This window comes from Equus quagga, chromosome 16 (genome assembly GCF_021613505.1).
Source record: "Equus quagga isolate Etosha38 chromosome 16, UCLA_HA_Equagga_1.0, whole genome shotgun sequence".
NCBI lineage: Eukaryota > Metazoa > Chordata > Mammalia > Perissodactyla > Equidae > Equus > Equus quagga.
In genome coordinates, this window is record NC_060282.1 from 72,195,061 (window position 1) to 72,213,994 (window position 18,934).

Below are 18,934 nucleotides of genomic sequence, written 5' to 3' on the forward strand. Positions count from 1 at the left end.
GCCTTCTTGGATGAAAAATATAATTTTCAAGATACAATGTTCACAAGGTTTATGGTGTTAAGAAATTAAATAGAAATATTACTTTGCAGTAATCTTTAACAAGTGTAGAAAGTGAAATTGTGACTTTATAATGTAAATGTACCTGGAATTCTTTCTTGGAAGATAAAATCAATAAACGTATTCTCAGAAATAAAATATAATCATTCAGTACTATCTTCTAAATGTTCCCCAAACTCTCAATGTCTCTTGTCATGTGTACACGTAAAAGATATAGTGTGCTATATAGAGATGTTGGAGATTAGAAGGCTGAGGGTGGGAATGTGTAGACCCACACATTAGGAATAATTTTATTTCAGTTTAATGCCTAGAATGTAATAGGCATCAAAAGTCAAAAGAAATGAAACTTTATTCATGTGACCATTATTTATTGAATGCCTACAATATGCTAGTGACAGTACTGGTTCTGCCCTTGGGAAATTTACAAACATTCAAGGAACACAGACTTCTAAATTAATAGTTAAAGAAAATATGTTAAAGGTCATATTAGGATTATGCCCAGGTTGCTACTGGAATATATCATAAATCTCTGTCATATCAAATTACAAATTTGTTTTACCCCAACATAAACAAAGTTAGCTTTATTATACGAGTAAGAAATCTTGAAATTTTTAAGTGCTTATGTTAAAGGTTAAGTGATAACTTATAGTCTTGACTTATCAAATTTACAATAAAGTCCCATCTTTTAGAACATGTGGTGTGTGATTTCAGCCTCTTAAATGGGATAAATCATGTTATAATTACAGGGTAAAACCTGAAAGATTCTCTTTTCTATTTTTAATCCTCTTAATGATATCATTTATAGTCTACTGGAAATCGATTTAGGAAATCACATTAGTCCACTAAGCACTTCAGATAAGGTGATGCCATGAAGCATTCCAAGATTATCACAAGGAATTGCTTTCCAACGCCATAAAAAAAAAAAAAGAAAGAAGCAGAATATGGCCTGCGAAAGGAGTTTACAGTTTTACAGCCCCTCCCACTGCAGCACATAAGTCACTCAGCTACAGTTAACTTGGGATTATCACTCAGAGATTGAAAGCCAAGCAGTCATCACACAGTCTGGGCCTGTGGTGCTCTTGTATGTGTGTTTCTAAATCAATGATGAGGGTGTCGGAACCCATCCTGGACATGGACATGGCCAATTACAGCGAAGTTTTGGACCCAACTTATACAACGTTGGAGTTTGAAACCATGCAGATTCTATATAATTCAAATGGTGAGTTCTCTGCTTGTAGAAATAAAGAAAAGTACATAGAATAAGAGAAGTGAAACTGACCTTCCCAGGTGGTAGCTCCGTGTTTTATTGCTGGAGAATTCAGAGCTTGCTTTTTAAGGCCACAAATCTGAGCTTTTTGCACTTCATCACAAAATTTAAATTAATCATGCTATGGCTATTTTATGTTTGAGATAGAAAAAGCCTGGCTATGCGTAATAAAGTAACCTCAGAATTCTGTCATGGGCCAGTTGGGTAGAAAAAGTAGTTTCAGCAGTTATTTATGGTAAATCACAGTAATAAGTAATATTGGCAGGTTGGCTGTAAAGTATATTTTCTATGCAATATTTAAAATGACATATGGAACAAAGTTTCCATAGAACCATGGAGAGTTTTACTGGTTCCTTTCATTAATTTGGTTCTCAATTGCTGCTGATGAGAAACTGCATTTAAAATTACTATTGAGGTTTCGCATTGAAGACAAATATGAAAAGAAATAAAGGTTTATATTGTAACCTCACTTGAGAAGCTAATGTTTAGCCTCACAAAACTCTTGGTATTTATCTACTGTAACATTTTAACTTTAAATAAGACATGAATTGTTTAGGGTTTATGTCTTTTATATAATACAGTTTACTATTGACTTGGAATTTAGATTCTTTTTCAAGTAAAAATCTTGTCTAAGATCAGTTACAATTGTTGGAACTCCTAAAACCTAGTAATGATGTATACTTTGGAAAATGTGTGTGTGTTTGTGTGTTCAGGATTGAGAATGTATCTTATACTCGAGATATCCTTAATGTTCTACTATGCTACCAAATGTTGTTGTGTTTACACAACAGTAGCTTATTAGTGGGAAGGTTTTAAAAAAAATTGTCAGAAGATGAATTCTGAAATTTAACAGAGTTAAAATGAACCTGCAATGCAAATCTTAGGAAGTCACTGTTTTGGTTCCTTATGTTTAGATTTGATGAAAGATATTTAATATAGTATTTATCTCAATAGAATGATGATTTTTTTAAAAGATTATAGGTTACGAAGTAGTAGGGGCAGATTTACCATAAAATATTTACTAAAACAACTGATTTTCCAAAGTATTGTCTAACTTGTTTTCTTGTAATAATGTTGTTAATAGCATGTAGGTATGACATACTTGAAGCAGGAGTTGAATTTTTTTCGTATTTCCATATAATCTCCCAGAATATAGTCAATTCTTAAACTCCTAACTGCCATATTTCTAATATCTGTTTTGTTTATATTATCAAAAGAAAAATTCTTAGCTTTAAATTCTATAATGTCACATGATTAACCTTAAGCATGTTCTCATTAAGGTTTTCTTTTTAACTTTATGAAATGGTATACGATAATATCTGTCTACTCAGAAGTATTAGTAAGTAGAATATATGTGTTCTCACAGAACATAATTGGGACATAACAACCTTTGATTTTGTCTTTTGTTATATTGGAGATATAATGAATTTTTATTACATTTATATTCCTATACAATTTTGTGAAAATTAACTTTTTAAGTTATTACCTTATATATTCAATGTCTTTTGAGCACACACAGATTTTTAAAGACGTAGTCAACAATATTAACTCATTTAAGAAATATTTAAGTAAAAATACCTATGTGGATTTTGTAAGCCTCATCTTTCAAAACTATATATTAGATTCCCACTTTATCCCAGGCACAGTTGCAAGCACTGGGAACAGAGGGGTGAGTAAGACAGATAAATTCTCTGACATCATGAGGTTTATATTCTATGAGCAAAGATGGGTAATAAATGAGTAGACCATGATGTTAGACAATAAAGTAGTTATTTAAAAAAATAAGCAAGGTTCTAGCTTCTACTGGAAGGGTAGATGGGAGGTGATTCTTTTAGATGTGTGTTCAGAGACTATGTCCCAGAAAATCTGAGATTTGAGCAGAAATCAGATAGCCAAGTGAAAGAAATTCTTGAGGAAGAACTTTCCTTCCAGACGGAAAGAACAACAAGTGTCAAGGCTCTGAGATGGGAACAGATTTCAAGGGAAAAAAAGGCAACGTTGCTGGAGAATTGGGAACAGGATGAAAAGTAGTACCAGATAATGGGCTCGGCGAGGTGGGAGGGGACTTTACAGGCCACGGTAAGATGTATTTGTATCGAAGAGCTGGATGCAGAAGGCTGATAGGACGTGAATTTCTTATACCAGGAGCACTTTGGGGGGCTTGGGGTAATAAACAGTTGCGGAAGAAGAATGGAAGTAGAGAAATTAGGAGGCTATTGTAATAATCCAGGGGAAAGATTATGGATTGATGAAAAGTTATGGATTCCATATGTATTTTAAATATGGACTTTACTATTGGATTGGATATGGGTGATGAAGGAAAGAATTCAACGAAGACTCCCAGGTTATTGACCCTAGGCACTGGATGGCGCCATTGACTGACACAGGGAAGACTGAAGGAGGAACAAGCTGTAGGGAAAAAATAAAAGGCTTCTATTTTATACATTAATTTGCAATTCCCATTAAACTTTAAAGTGAAGCTGTTAGATAAGTATTTGGGCATTTCAGACTGATCGTCAAGGGAGACATCAGGGCTGGAGACAAAATTGGAGGATTTTCCATCATACAGATGGTATTTAAAGTCATGGGACTGGAAAAGCCTCCCTAGGGAAAGAGTGTGGTTGAGGACAGCGCTCTAGGGTGTCCCAAAGTTTAATCGTCAGAAATGGGAAAGCGTAGATTGGAACAGAGATTGGCAGAAGCAGCCAGTGGTTAAAAGGGGAGCACTGGTGTGGGGTCTCCAAGAAGCCAAAGAAGGGACAGCTTCCAGCCTATGAGTAATTACTAGGTCAATCTAAACAAGAAATACTCCGCCTTAGCTTGAGCTCTACTCTTCCTTTTTCTTTAACAGATAGTTCTGCCCCAGAGACGACAAGTATGAATACCGCAGACAACAGTGTCAACTGTCTATGTGCTATATGTGGGGACAGAGCAACTGGAAAGCACTATGGAGCATCCAGCTGTGACGGCTGCAAGGGCTTCTTCAGACGCAGCATACGCAAGAGCCACGTTTACTCCTGCAGGTAGTGGCAATGCTCCTTGTGGGGAAGCTATCGTTAGAGGTGTTTCCAAATGGCAGGGAAGAAGGAAGGGAATAACATTCAGAGCTTTCATATTTCTGAAATTCTAAGACCAAAATTTATAAGCTACGTGAGAGTGAGGACATGTGGGAGTGTGTGTAGTGTTCATTCACCCAGGTGTTTTTTTTTTTTTTATGAAACATGTTAGACTTATAAAACGTCTATAAAAAAATCCACATCCTTACCACCCAACTTAGACCAATATGCGTAGTTGAAGCCTCTGCTGGACGCCTCCCCATCACTTACTTTTTCTCCCCTCTCTCCCAGAAGTAACTATTGTCTCAAATGTCATGTTTGTCTTTTCCTTAGATTTCTTTATTGTTTTACCACATGTTCATATACCAATGGACATCTTGAAATCTGTATTTAAATGGTTTCACAATGTGTCTATTTTTGTGCACGATGATTTTCTTTTACATCCTGAGCTAAAACGAATTTATAAAAGTACTGATGATTTTGGTAGCTTGTTGATGTTAATGAATGAAATGAAATTTTCCGTCCTAAAATTTTAGATGTATTTCTGGTGCCACAATTTCACCATTGAATTGAATATTTTGTCTAAAACATATATATTGTGTGTGTCACGCATTTCTAGGAAGCTGTTTTTTAAAAAAAATAATATCTAGTCAACATGATAGCACACTATAGGCTTGGGTTTTTCACCTTGAGTGTCCAGAATGACAGTTCTTGAAATGCAGACTACATCTCTGTTCAATGTGGGCTGTTAAATGACTGTAACAGAAAAATATCTGTGTTGGCTCTGTCCCTGAAAGGCATAGTTAGGATTGTTATGGTGCTTTAAGAACACCTTGGACATTTGTGAAGAAGTTAACTTTCTCGTAATATCGTGCCATTTGATTTCTAAGAGTGTGGAAAAAGTTAATATGGAACTCCCCAAATATCTGACTAGCGTTCTCTAGTAAGATTTCTGGGAGAGCTTAAAGCAGGTTAAAAAATTGTAAATCATCCACTTTAAAACCTTCTTGGTAAACAAAATAAAAGAGTGTGTGTCTTGCTTTTATATATGCACATCAAAACTCTAGAGGTAGAAAGTAGATCAAATGGATCTCCTTCGTCAAAAGCATTTTCTGTGATTACATTAAATGTTGAGTGCTTCTAAAAGATCAACAACTCAAATAAATACAAAATAACACGTAAACAATACTTTTTTGAATCATGTGTTCCGTTAAAGGTGAAATACATACATATGAAAAATGGCGATCCAAACAACGAAATCCAACAACTTTTAAGAATCAGAGAATAATATCAGCAAAAAGGGCTTTCAAGATTTCTGCCGTTCCTGTACGGGAAGAGTGGGAAAGGAGTGTTCCCATAGCAACTTTTGGAAATTTAAAAAGTATTCCAAAAACATGTACAGTTTCACTCTTCCCATCTTCCCATCATGAATACTGCTGCCAGCTTAGCCTTCTTTATATATTTTGGTATTAAGCAAATACCATGATTCTCCATTTGGAAAATATTATATTGATGCAAGCTTAGGGGAATAAAAGTATTTTAAGCTCAGGTTTTGCAGGTCTTAAGTTTATCCATTTCCTTAGATTTACAAATTTCACTTCCACTCTAACTGTGCCATCACACTGAACTTGGGCTTTCCTTCCCAGTGTGCTTTAAATTGCTGTTTCAATACTTCTCACATTGTGTTTTTTATTATGGCTGTTTGTAAATTTGTGTGTGTACTTATTGTATCTTTCTCGAATGGAGGAGACAGGTAATGTTCCTCTGTTTAATCCCAACACCAGGATCTTGTACACAGTAGGTCCTTAGCATTATGTTTATTCAAGTTTTGTGTTACTTTGATTGTAATCGGGTGTGTTTCCCTGTTGCCTTTGTTGGTAATCTGGTCCCCTGTCCCGAGTTTCCTCAGTCACGCATTCCCAACACTGTTCTTCTCACTCATCTCTCTTCTAGCTAAATTCAGCCATAGTAGGCTTTATAGTCATGTAATTTTAAGTGGCCGCCCCTATTTTTTAGATGAAAAGTAGATCTTTCTTTTATCGATCACAAAATATACTCTTTTATTCTCATCATTAGTAATCAACTACAAATAATCAGAGATATATCAGTACATATGGGTAATTTTTTGCCAAAATTGTGAAGAAATATTATTGTTTACTATATGATTAATATTTGCCCCAAAGTCTTTAAAGTACTTTCACATAACTACCCTTTACAGCAAGTCCTCCCTATTTTACGATTATAAATTAAATGACGTCCCCAAATTCTATCAAGCGTGAATGATGGACCTGGGAATCAAGCTCAGGTCTAATTCCAGAGACTGTACTCTTTTTTTTAAGTGTACAATTCGGTTTTTTGGTATATTCACAGAGTTGTGCAGACATCACTACAATCAATTTAGAACATTTTCTCACCCCATAAAGAAACCCTGTACCCTTTGATCATCACTCCTCATTTCCTACCAACTCCCTCCCCACTAATGTAAGGCAACTACTCATCTACTTTCTGTTGCTATAGATTTGCCTCTTCTGCGCATTTGATAGAAATGAAATTATATGCTATGTGACCTTTTTTGTCTGACTTCTTTAATTTAGACTAGTGTTTTCAAGGTTCGTCCACGTTGTAGCATGTATCAGTACTTCATTCCTGTTTATTGTCAAATAATAATATTCCATTGTGTAGGTATACCACATTTTGTTTATGTGTTTATGAGTTGATGGGCGTGAAAAAGTTTGTCCCCACTTTTTGGCTACTATGAATAGTGTTGCTATGGACATTTGCGTACAAGTGTTTGTACAAACGTCTATTTTCATTTCTCGTGAGTATATAGCTAGGAGGGGAATGGCTGAGTCATATGGTAACTCTTGTCTTTCAGAAACTGCCAAACTTTCTTCCTGGACAGATGCACCATTTTGTATTACAACCAACAATGTGTGAGGGTTCCAATTTTTCCACATCCTCATCAACATTCATTATTGCCTGTTTTTTCTGCTTATAGCCATTCTAGTGGATATGAAATGGTATCTAATTGGGCAGATTGTGCTCTCAAAGATCTTCTCAGCTGCCTCTTGATATGTAATTTGGCATGCAGAGTAAACTTTAATAGGATGAGAGGTAAAATTAATAGAAGAATATTTAAATAAAGAAAAGCATGGAAGTGCAGAGGAATGAAGTTCTGATATATTCTCCGTCACACCAAAATCATTTGGCAATAAGGAATTAGAATTTACGTGCCAAAGATTTTTAAACTAGGTTTGGCTTTCATGACTCATGATGGAAATGATCATGTATACTGGCCCAAAGTGGTGTATCATTCAGTTTTATTTTATTGTAAAGACTGCATGAGAGCTGAGGCTCATACATCACCATATACATGCTGATCATCACACTGGAAAAGTCGTAATTGTTCTTATACATTCCATCTATTGATCCAAATTTGACCATATTTCTTTAAAATCTATTGTCTGTTTATTTGCTATTTTTTTTGATAAATAACAGTTTTCTGCAAACTAATATATCTTTGTTTGATATTGTAGGTTCAGTCGGCAATGTGTTGTTGACAAAGACAAAAGAAATCAATGTAGATATTGTCGATTAAGAAAGTGTTTCAGAGCAGGAATGAAAAAAGAAGGTAATAATATACAATATAATGACGACAATTAACATCCTTGATGAAAAGTGTTATACACACATTCTCTTGTAATCACGATAGCCTTTTCACATGAGTTCTGATTTTTCTCAATGAAGAATCTATGGTTCCTTGAGTTTAAGAGTCTACCCCAGGACGCTGACACCAGCTAGGAAGCAATAGAGCCAGTCTTTGTCTGGTGCTGTCTGATTCCAGACACCATTCTCTCACCCGCTGTGTTATCCCTCGCAACAAAGTTATCGTCTAAATAAAATTCCCAGTGTCCTGTTCAAAAGACAAATGGCAAAATTTATTAATAGGTTGAAATTATAAATGCATTTTGAACACATTTTTTTATTCTGAACAATTTAGTATCTTTGTTTCATAAACATTAACTGAACATTGACTTTTCATGCATTCATTGACATATTTAACAAATATTTATCGAGTACTGCTACTTTCCAAACACTGTTCTGGGTGCTGAGGTCTCAGAAGTGAACGTAATAGACAGAATAATCCCCCTCTCAGGGAGCTTGTATTCTACTCAAGGACAGAAATGATAGACTACATTTTCTAGTTTAGTATGCGGTCAATTCATTTTGAACAGATTAAGTAATCTGCTTATATTATCCTACATTCTAAATATGGTTAATTTAGAAACAAATGTATTGACCACATTGAAACCCTTGGCGGGGAATTGCTGCTACAAGACTGTATCCTTATCAGTTTTGTCACATGCCTATGCCTATCGTAGACAAAGAGATATTTCGCAAGCTATAAAAGAATTAAATTCAATCAAGTCACTATACTGCAGAAATGTAAGATATATCAAACCTATCTTGAATATGGCTAGTTTTTCTTTGTCACTCAATATTTTAAAGAGACAGAAATTCCGTTAGTTTTATTCAGGTTGCTAGTCTCAAAAAAGAAGGCAAAATCCAGACAGAGAAAGACGAACTCTGTATGACTCCACGCATAGGTGGAAGTTAAACATAGAGACAAAGAGAATTGATTGGTGCTTACCAGGGGAAAAGGGGGTGGGGGGAGGGCACAAAGGGTGAAGTGGTGCACCTACAACGTGACTAACAATAATGTGCAACTGAAATTTCACAAGGTTGTAAACTATCATAATCTTAATAAAAAGTTAAAGAAAAAAGAAGGCAAAATAAAGTTTACAAAATTAAAGGAGAAGCACTTTTCTCATTTCAGAATGACTAATCTCTCTCTTTTTTAAATTCTTTCTTTCTTTTTTTTTTTTTTAATGCTTTTTGGTGAGGAAGATTGGCCCTGAGTTAATATCTGTTGCCAATCTTCCTGTTTCTTCCCACCCAAAGCCCCAGTACATAGTTGTATATCCTAGTTGTAGGTCATTTTAGTTCTTCTCTGTGGAATACCACCACAGCACGGCTTGATGAGCAGTGTGTAGGTCCACACCCAGGATCCGAAACCCAGGCTGCCAAAGCAGAGTGTGCGAACTTAACCACTCTGCCACAGGACTGGCCCCCTAAAAATGACTAATTTCTAATGGCATATATGGGATTAATTATGTACTTTGTCAATCATCTTCATGCATTTCTACTTGAATCCTAGCTTTATTCTTACAAAAGCATAAGCAAATCATAATCCCGTATTTCCTTTAAGAGTTTTACAATTTGTGAAATAAAATTGTTTTCAAAAATAGTAGAATTATGTCTTCTACTGTTCATAGAATACTGCATTAATTTTCTCTAAGTAGATTAGGAGAGAACTTTTAGGTTTCAAAATAGATATATTTCTCTTATTTACAATAATAGCATTATATCAAAGTTAGCAAGATGAAAACATATATAAATATGGTTTTATGTGAAAAAGGGTAACAATAAGAAGATTGCAAATGTTCATGGTATCTTTCAGCATTTTTCTAAAGATTGATCATGTAAATGAAATTCATAAAAGCATAGCTTATATTTTAATTTTTTTATCTCCACATATGTATTTCCATATGAGTCAGTTTAGGGTGAAAAATCAATGACAATTTCTGTAAAAAAAAAAAGAGAGAGAGGGAGAGTAAGCTACCAGTAAATATGATTGTAAAATAAAATATTAATGATTCACTTCAACTTAAAGACTACTCACTCTTAAAGGCAAAAACTCCGGTATTTTCGTTTCCAAATTAATGAAGCTGATACTTAATAGTAAGTTTGGGGTAGATAGTAGATTTGAGCATAGAAATTAGTGAACTTCTTTAATAAAAGAATAATTGCAGAAAGAATGCTGATGGTTTAATGTCTTGTCTTTCCGGCAGAGCGGGGTAGAGAATTAACCTAAATAATTTATGGGCTACAGGCCTTGTTTTTGTTCTTTTTGGTTAACAGAAGATAATTTTCCCTCCTAAGTTTTGAAATCCAACTTTGATGTCTGACATATTATTCTTTATATGACAAATATGTGGGTTAATACACCTCCTTTCATCCTTCCTTATATTTAAAAATGCAATTTTCTATAGGGAATTTGGGGTGCCTGTTATTCTTTCTTTCCTGTCTGAAACAAGCAGATCTAGCTGTCTCTTAGATAGAAGGCTTTTATGTCTTACTTAACATCTTTCCACCTTTTCTAAATGCTGATATTCACACCTCAATCTTCTCAGGGGAGACCCCCCACCTACGCAACTTTTGCTTTATTAATGTTTGTAAACTGTCCCGAGGACATTGTTTCATGAGAGAGCACAAGACTTCAATCTTAAGATCACTGTAACACAAATAAATTTACTTTCCATTTTTGCTCGTGTTTTAGAAGAAAAAGAAAATGGAAGTTTCAACATCTATGACTCATATCTTCTGACAGTGAATACACTCTGTGACCTGGTTAATGTCACAGGCGATACTCTTCCTCTAGTTATCTTGTGGTTTTATTAACGTTGAGAAAATGGAAAACTACCCTATTGAAAATACAGCGTGGCTGAACTGGCTGACCCCACACTTTCTAACATGCATGCCATCATAAAGTCCTAAAAGGCAATATTTTATGAGCTTTAGTGACAAGCCTGGCTCTTTCTACTTCTAAAAGTAGTACAGAATCAAAACTATCGTTAGTCATACTTCTCCCCACACCGCCTGCCCAAAGTCTTTTGGAAATATCCTTTCTCACTTTTTATACTAGGTTTTTTTTTTTTACTTCAAACTGTGTATCTTGACGTGTATCGAAGAGAACCGACCAATAAATGCTGTGATTTTCTCCCCTAGCTGTGCAAAACGAACGCGATCGAATAAGTACCAGAAGAAGCACATATGATGGCAGCAGCATTCCTTCCATTAACACACTGGCACAAGCAGAAGTTCGGTCTCGCCAGGTACTGCTGCGCAGCAGCATCCAGCCCTGTTGAGAGAAACCAAAAATCTACTTAGGCATAATGCTAAAATAATCTAAGCTCATTCAAAGGTGCTCGTTACTAAAATAAATTAAGCCTATGCGAATTTAAGAGTTTTGCTTCGAAAATACCGGTTGGACTGTTGACTTCATTTTGACTTTTCCTGGACAAGTTCCTAGTTTTTAAATGGAAAAATGAAATGCACTGCAGCCTGATTGTTAAAAGGAAATTTGTTTACGAGGTTGATTTAAAATACTTAATGAATAGCACAATGCTCTGGGGGCACTATCTTGTTTTATTGGTTGAATCTGTAAAATCAGTTACCACAACTTTTGGGTATTTTGGTTGAGACATATCATCAGACTCTCTTCCTTGAAAACGACTTCTGGACTCAAGAACTCACTTTGGTACCTGCTTTGAAGCAAGTATTTAAGGGAAGAGCCAGAATTGAGAAAACCCAGGAGAAAGAGTTTGCTATTTTAAATTTCTAGAATCTGAATATCAGTTCTAAGGTTCAAAAATGTAGGTCATTAGTTTACACATAAAAATAAAGCACTTAAGTATCAAATAAAGAAATCCTTTGAAGACAGTTTATTTCAGTCTTGTCCCTATTAGAAATGTTAATGATATTTTTCTATTATAGAGCAAATTATGAAATAGCTAACTATTAATCCGGTCCCATAATGAGTCAGCGCAACTCCTTTCGTTTTTGATAACACGAGGGTAATATGGTGAGGTTAACATCACCATTATCATGATCATTACTTGAAGATTACTTGATGGTTCTAGAAAGCATTTAGAAAATGGCTTAAAGGAAGCTGTGAGGAAGTACACACGCACCACAGAAAGGCACGCACACATGTTCCAAAATTAAGTGATTCGAAAGTGATTTTTCGGAAGTGATTTTTTTTGCAGAAAGGCATTTTAACACCTCTTATATTTTTATATAGTTCAAAATTATACGTAGTTTGAAAAATTTATCATTCTGGTTAAGCATTTCAATGTTGCTGAGTCAAAGGTTGGTTTCCCAATTTTATTTTGATGGGCTTCCATTTAACACAGCGACATAAGTACTTCTGGCTTCTCATCCATATCTTTTCTCCCCATTTTGGTAAACTTTGGTCACTGGAAACATTTTCTTCATAGAGTTCGACAAATTAAAGATGGGCTTTCTGAATGGAAATATCATTTTCTAATTAAAAATAAAAAAGAGCATATTTCATGTGGATACTCCATATTTCGCTGTCTAGTCATTTTGAATTATGAAGCTCCCTGAAAGTTATGGTAACTTATTGTACAAATTTGGCAGTAAAATAAGATACTGCTCCCAGAGCATGGTGCTAGACAGTGAATGTTTTCAGGTTAACTTCTACCGATAGGTATTTTATTTCTCAACTTAAAAATGGTTAGAATATTTCAAGATACTGTGACAATTATAGTGCCTGCTTCAATGGCATTTACTTATTTCAGTCATAGTAAAAAGAGGAATATTGGTCATGTATGATTTTCAGTGATAAATTAGTATCATGTTCTTCTTAATGCTAGATCTCAATCTCAAGCCCTGGTGTGAGCACTGACATAAATGTTAAGAAAATTGCAAGTATTGGTGATGTCTGTGAATCTATGAAACAGCAGCTCTTAGTCTTGGTGGAATGGGCTAAATATATTCCTGCCTTCTGCGAGTTACCACTGGACGATCAGGTATAGGTTAAAGACATTATAAATGCTTTAAAAAATGTTTTTTGAACTTTGCTAAGTTTTTGTGTTCTCTTAATTATATTTGTAATAGATTTACTATATTTGACAAAGGTTAAGTTATCTAGCTGAAGAAAAAAGATTGGTTTTCTTGTCCATTCACCTTCTTGTTCTGTCGAGAGGCAGGCTGTTTAACTCCTATTTTAGGAGTCTTGCAAATTTATTGATTGGATGAGAGGTGATCAAGACACTGTTCTTCCCTCTTGGAGTACAAAAAGCTCAAGTAATGGGGAAAGGGAGCAAGTAACTGCAGTTGTGAGACAAAGTGTTGGAAAGCTAAATGTCTGAGAGGCAAATGGCACACTGTTGTGTCCTGGTGTTTCCTGAAGGTGCCGTATAAAATTCCTCAGAAATGCTAGACCGTTCCTAGACAGAAACCATACAGGTTGTGTTGGTATCTTTGTGCGCACTTCATGCAATTAACGTATAAGATTTTTCCTTTCATTTTGTCAATTTTATTCTCGCATTTATTGTATAAAAATTATAGGTCTGGCAAAAAAGCCTGTAAATCATGCTCTGAAATCTACAGAGAAATAGAGAGAATTCAGATATAATGATCTTTTCCTAAAACATATATTTTCATACTTTGTCATTTGTACAAGACATTTTAATTAATAGTTAAGAACTCTAATTTCCTACTTAGTTTATTAAGATTAGATGATTAGTTTCAGATTCATTTTGGACTCTTGAATCTAAGAAGTATATAATATTTTATAGATGTGAATAACTCCCAAATTTCCAATTCTGCTACATTGAATAATGTCATGATATGTCATATAAACAATGTATAGTTTTACACCCTCTGACCATTGCTCTTTGTCATTGACTCACAAAAACAAAGAAACAAAGTGAAAGGTGCATGATTATTTAAAAATCAAAGGACAAAAAATTTACACAGCCAGAAAAAAAGGCGGTCATAGGAAGTTGGAAGTTATCCTTCTAGGAGAGCATTTCACCTGGTAACAATAACAAAAAAATACTGTGAAATCTGAAAACATTCTTAAAATGTTCTGTAACTGCCTTCCTTGTATGAGTCATGGTTATTGACATATCGTAAAGATAGCTTGGCCCAGAAGGTCATTTCAGAGTGAATAATGCTAAATTGCTAAAACCTACTTGTCTCACCCCAAGCCATATAAATAGGGTTACGTTATTTATCACTTTTATTTTTTTATTATCACTCCTCTTTAAAAATTGCTGACTTATGTATGAAGACAATGATTTAAAACTTGGGAAACTGGAATCCAGTAACGTGTCAAAAGTAGTTTTTATTTACTAACACTTTAGTATTAATAATATAACATTAATAGCCATGGATTGGTGAATGTCTATTATGGATAAGGCAGTGGGGAATTAGCTCTCAGTGGCATTATATATTACATTATTTTATTTAATGCTCTCAGGAACTCTGTGGCATAAGTTTTATAATCCCCACTTAACATTTTTTAAAACTGAACCCTAAGTCAGTTAAATTCACTCAGTAAATTCATCAAATATTAATAGCACTACTGTTCAGTTGTAGGAACCGTGAGTATTTGGCAGTAAAAATACAGATTGCATCACTATTCTCATAAAGCTTGCATTCCATTTGGGAGAGACAGACAATAAAAAATATACAGATTATGAGTAAGTTAGCTCTAGGTGGGGATAAGTTCCATAAAATGAAATGGGATGAGTTGCTGGAGAATGACTGGGAGTGGAGCGGTACGAGATACTTTTAATTGAGAATCAGAGAAGATTTATCCTGAGACCAGAATGACAAGGGTCCAGCACGCAAGATCTGAAGAGAAAATATTCTGGGTACAGGAACAGCATGTTTAAAGGGTCTGAGGCAAGCAGGAATAATATGCATCGAGAAAAGTGAGCAAGGGATGCTGCAAGAGGAAACCAGAGATGTGGGTGGGAGGCAAAGCATCGGGCTCTCACCTTTGATGCCATGGTTAAGGAATTTGGATTTTATTCTAAGGACAATAAGAGAGCAGTGAAGAGTTTTCAGCAGAGGAACAATATTAAGTGATTGTTATTTTACAAATATCGTCTTGGAAGCCCTGTCAAGAAGGATTTAGGATGGAGGAACCAGAAAGGAAGCAGGAATACCTAAGCGCCCTCTTTGGAGTATATTATGGGAGGCCAGGTGAAGAATGACAAAGCTTGGGCTGGGGTGGTAGCAATGGAGAAGCAGCACTAGGATTTGTTGTACAATTAGAGAGGAATCAAATGGCCTCTTGTTTTTGACAAGCATTCTGATGATGCTGTCATTTACGAAGATGAGGAAGATTGGAGAAGCATTACTTTGACGCGTTAAATTTGCAGTGCTTCCTATTCTTCCTAGTGGTGATGGCAGCAGGCAATTGAGTACATGCCTGAAGCTCAGTTGAGAGTTTAGTGCAGAGTTAGAGGATCAGTCTAGAAAATGGCAGAACCCAGATCCCCCGTCCTCTTTTCACTATATCACAAGTCCTTGCTTTGCTTTTTTTAATTCAGCTTATTATGTGTAAGAGATCGTATTTCACATATATTTTCTCATTTAGTCCTCATGACTACACTTTGAGATTTTTATGACTATCTCCAATTGATCGATGAAAACAACTGAGTCCCAAACCTACTGTTTGACTGACTCCAGGTTAAACAGGTAGTAAGTTGCCAAACCAGAATTTGAACTCTGGTTTGTTGGATTCTATTTCACTCCCAAACACTTAACTGTTTCGCTTTTCTTTGCTGCCGTTGTATAGACTTGTTAGTTTGGAAAACTTTTGCAAGTAAAATTCTGTTGACATGCCAAAATGGAAAAACGGAAGACTTAATGGTGGCAAGAATCTATGAGTATTATAGATTGTTAAAACAGAAAAGAAACGTCCCAGGCTTAAAGAACGCTAAGTTAATCAGACTTATATTATACCATCTTTTAATCATTACATTTTATAATTTATTGTTCAACTTGGAATTTCTCATTAAGGTGGCACTGTTGAGAGCACACGCAGGGGAACATTTACTCCTTGGAGCTACAAAGAGATCCATGATGTATAAAGATATTTTGCTTTTGGGTAAGTTTTTAAATTTTTTTAATTTAAGAAGAAATTACGCATGCTTCAGCCTTTCGCAGGATCTGTCCTGTATGTGCTAGGCATTCACCGACACTGTCAAATGGTGCTGTCACTTCACAAATTGGATTTAATTGATATATCCTCACTCAGGTCCTATGTTTCCTTGACTTGATTACAGGGAAGCTCAGAGTGCATTGCGATGTTCACGATGCATTAAGATTTAAAAATAAGAATTGGAGGAAGGTGGTCAAAAGGTACAAACTTCCAGGGGCCAGCCCCGGTGGTGTAGTGGTTAAGTTCGCATGGTCTGCTCCAGCGGCTGGGGGTTCACAGGTTTGGATCCTGGGCACGGACCAAGCACCACTCGTCAAGCCATGCTGTGGGAGCATCCCACATAAAATAGAGGAAGACTGGCACAGGCGTTAGTTCAGTGACAATCTTCCTCAAGCAAAAAGAGGAAGATTGGCAACAGATGTTTAGCTCAGGGCCAATCTTCCTTACAAAAAAAATGGTACATACTTCCAGTTACAAGATAAATAGGTACTAGAGATGTAATGTACAACATGATGACTATAGTTGACACTGCTGTATGATACACAGGAAACTTGTTAAGAGAGTAGATCCTAAGAGTTCTCATCACAAGCAGAAAATTTTTTTTTCTTTTCTTTATCACATCTATATGAGATGGTGTATGTTAACTAAACCTATTAGGGTAATCATTTCATAATATACTTAAATGAAACCATCGTGCTGTACACTTTAAACTTATACAGTGATACTTGTCAATTATTTCTCAAGAAAACTGGAAAAAAAATTTAAATAAAAGAGATGTTGCTCGAGAAGCATAATATTTAGATATATTTAAATCATATCAGGACAAAGAATTAGTTATTTGTGTGACCATATTATGGAGTCCCAGCGTTGTTTCACACTCTCTCAGTGTCTACTTAATAATCATAATATATATATTATTTTATACACTTTTAGGGGATACGTCCATCTCCTGTGATGTCATTGCCCATGATATCCTACAAAATCCTGTTAAAAAAAAATATAGTGACAACGTCTTAAAATTCTGATAGTTAAACAGCAGTGTGGGAAGAGGCAAAAGTAGGTTGGCAGGTGGAACAGAAGGTGGGGAGAGAGATAAGACACAGAGGAAAAGCTTCTGTCTTTGTTGTGTAATTGCTCCAATCCCCCCATTTTACTTAACTTATAAAATTAGGTTCCTGTTCAGAGAGTTGAACCTTCTAATGCTTATTAGCTCCACCTCTCTCTGGCTGCATGAAATGGTAACCAGATTGTTTATTCTATTTTTGTGATAGATATTTTATCCCCAAATATAAATAAATTGAACATAATATGGCAATAGCTAATATGTATTGTGGACTTACGATGTCAGATACATTGCTTTAAGAGCATTACATGTATATACACACTGCCTCATTTAATCCTCACAATAACCTTAAGGAATAGTTACTATTATTTTCTGCCCACTTTACAGATGAGGAAATGGAGGCAGGGAACGTTTACCCAAGGTTACAAAGCTAGTAAAGGGGGGAGCCAGGATTCTAAGCCATAATTTGTCACTGTGGAGACGTTGCTCTTAGATTCTATTAAATGCTCTCTGGCATTTATAAGACCCCTATAATACTGTTCTCATTATAGATCTGAATACAGTATACTTAAAAAACAAGATGCTTTTACTACGTAATTCTAAATTGTCTACCCTGAACAATTAGGTAAACTGAGTTTCCATAAGAGCAAGGCTACATTTTTTGAGTACTTTCGCACATGTTGTTCCACTGAAGATTATCTTTGCCTGCGGTGAAAGAATTTGGAATATTCTACTTTTTAAAAAACCAGGAAATAACAATTTAGCTGTTATTTGAAGAGCTATAAAAAGCTTCTAGGAGCCAGCCCGAGGCCGAGTGGTCAAGTTCACGCACCCTGTTTCAGTGGCCCACGGTTTCGCCGGTTGGGATCCTGGGTGTGGACATGACATCGCTCATCAGGCCACCCACGCTGAGGCAGTATCCCACATGCCACAACTAGAAGGACCCACAACTAACATATGCAACTATGTACTGGGGGTCTTTGGGGAGACGAAAAAGAAGAAAAAAAATGAAGATTGGCAACACATATTAGCTCAGGGCCAATCTTAAAAAAAAGAAAGAAAAAGTAACTTTCCCTAAAAACAAAGCTTCTAATTTTCTAATATTTTAGAAGCTATAATATATATTCATCATATGATGGCCAAAGATTTCCTAAGTCAAAGCAGTCTTTAGGGGTTCGGTGGTCCCGTCTCTATCCAATTTCAAAACTCCCTTGAATTCATCTACTTAGGCTTGTCAAAATTGTGTCCCAATAGTTATGACATCTACATACACCTAGACACGAAAGGAGTGCTATTTTGAATCCACTAAAAGCAAGAAAGTTTCTTTAGGTTTTGTATTATGCTCATTAATGAGTGAGACACTAATAAATAACTGACATAGTGGAAAGCTAATCATTATATTTTATTTCTCCCTTGTCAATTATTAGCTTGTTATTAGTCTGTGCTTTCGTGTGTTATCACTAGTGTCTGAGGCTGTTAAAATACATGTGATCATATTATCAATGTTTTTGATCCTTTAAGTGTTCTCGAGTTTTTCTAACATAACTAACCTAACACTACTAAAGGAGGGAGTGTTGTTACTGTTCCCTCAGGGGAAGGCCATTTAAAGCATTGATTCGCAAATTTTAAATAATATCTGACAAATTTTTTTGAGGTGTAATTTT

At 35.4% G+C, this 18,934-nt stretch overlaps 1 protein-coding gene across 3 annotated transcripts in view; it reads left to right on the forward strand.

The window, feature by feature from the left end:
- The window catches only part of HNF4G (hepatocyte nuclear factor 4 gamma), a 115,543-nt gene that overhangs the window by 89,390 nt on the left and 7,219 nt on the right, over positions 1-18,934 (forward strand). For 2 of the 3 annotated variants that reach the window (XM_046642292.1, XM_046642291.1), the window contains 5 exons: positions 4,176-4,347; positions 7,917-8,011; positions 11,230-11,336; positions 12,900-13,055; positions 16,066-16,153. In XM_046642292.1, the coding sequence (XP_046498248.1) occupies positions 4,202-4,347; positions 7,917-8,011; positions 11,230-11,336; positions 12,900-13,055; positions 16,066-16,153 (592 nt within the window). In that variant the 5' untranslated portion in view covers positions 4,176-4,201. Of the gene's footprint in view, positions 1-1,123; positions 1,277-4,175; positions 4,348-7,916; positions 8,012-11,229; positions 11,337-12,899; positions 13,056-16,065; positions 16,154-18,934 lie in introns of those variants that run through there. The other variant, XM_046642290.1, reaches the window with a different exon arrangement.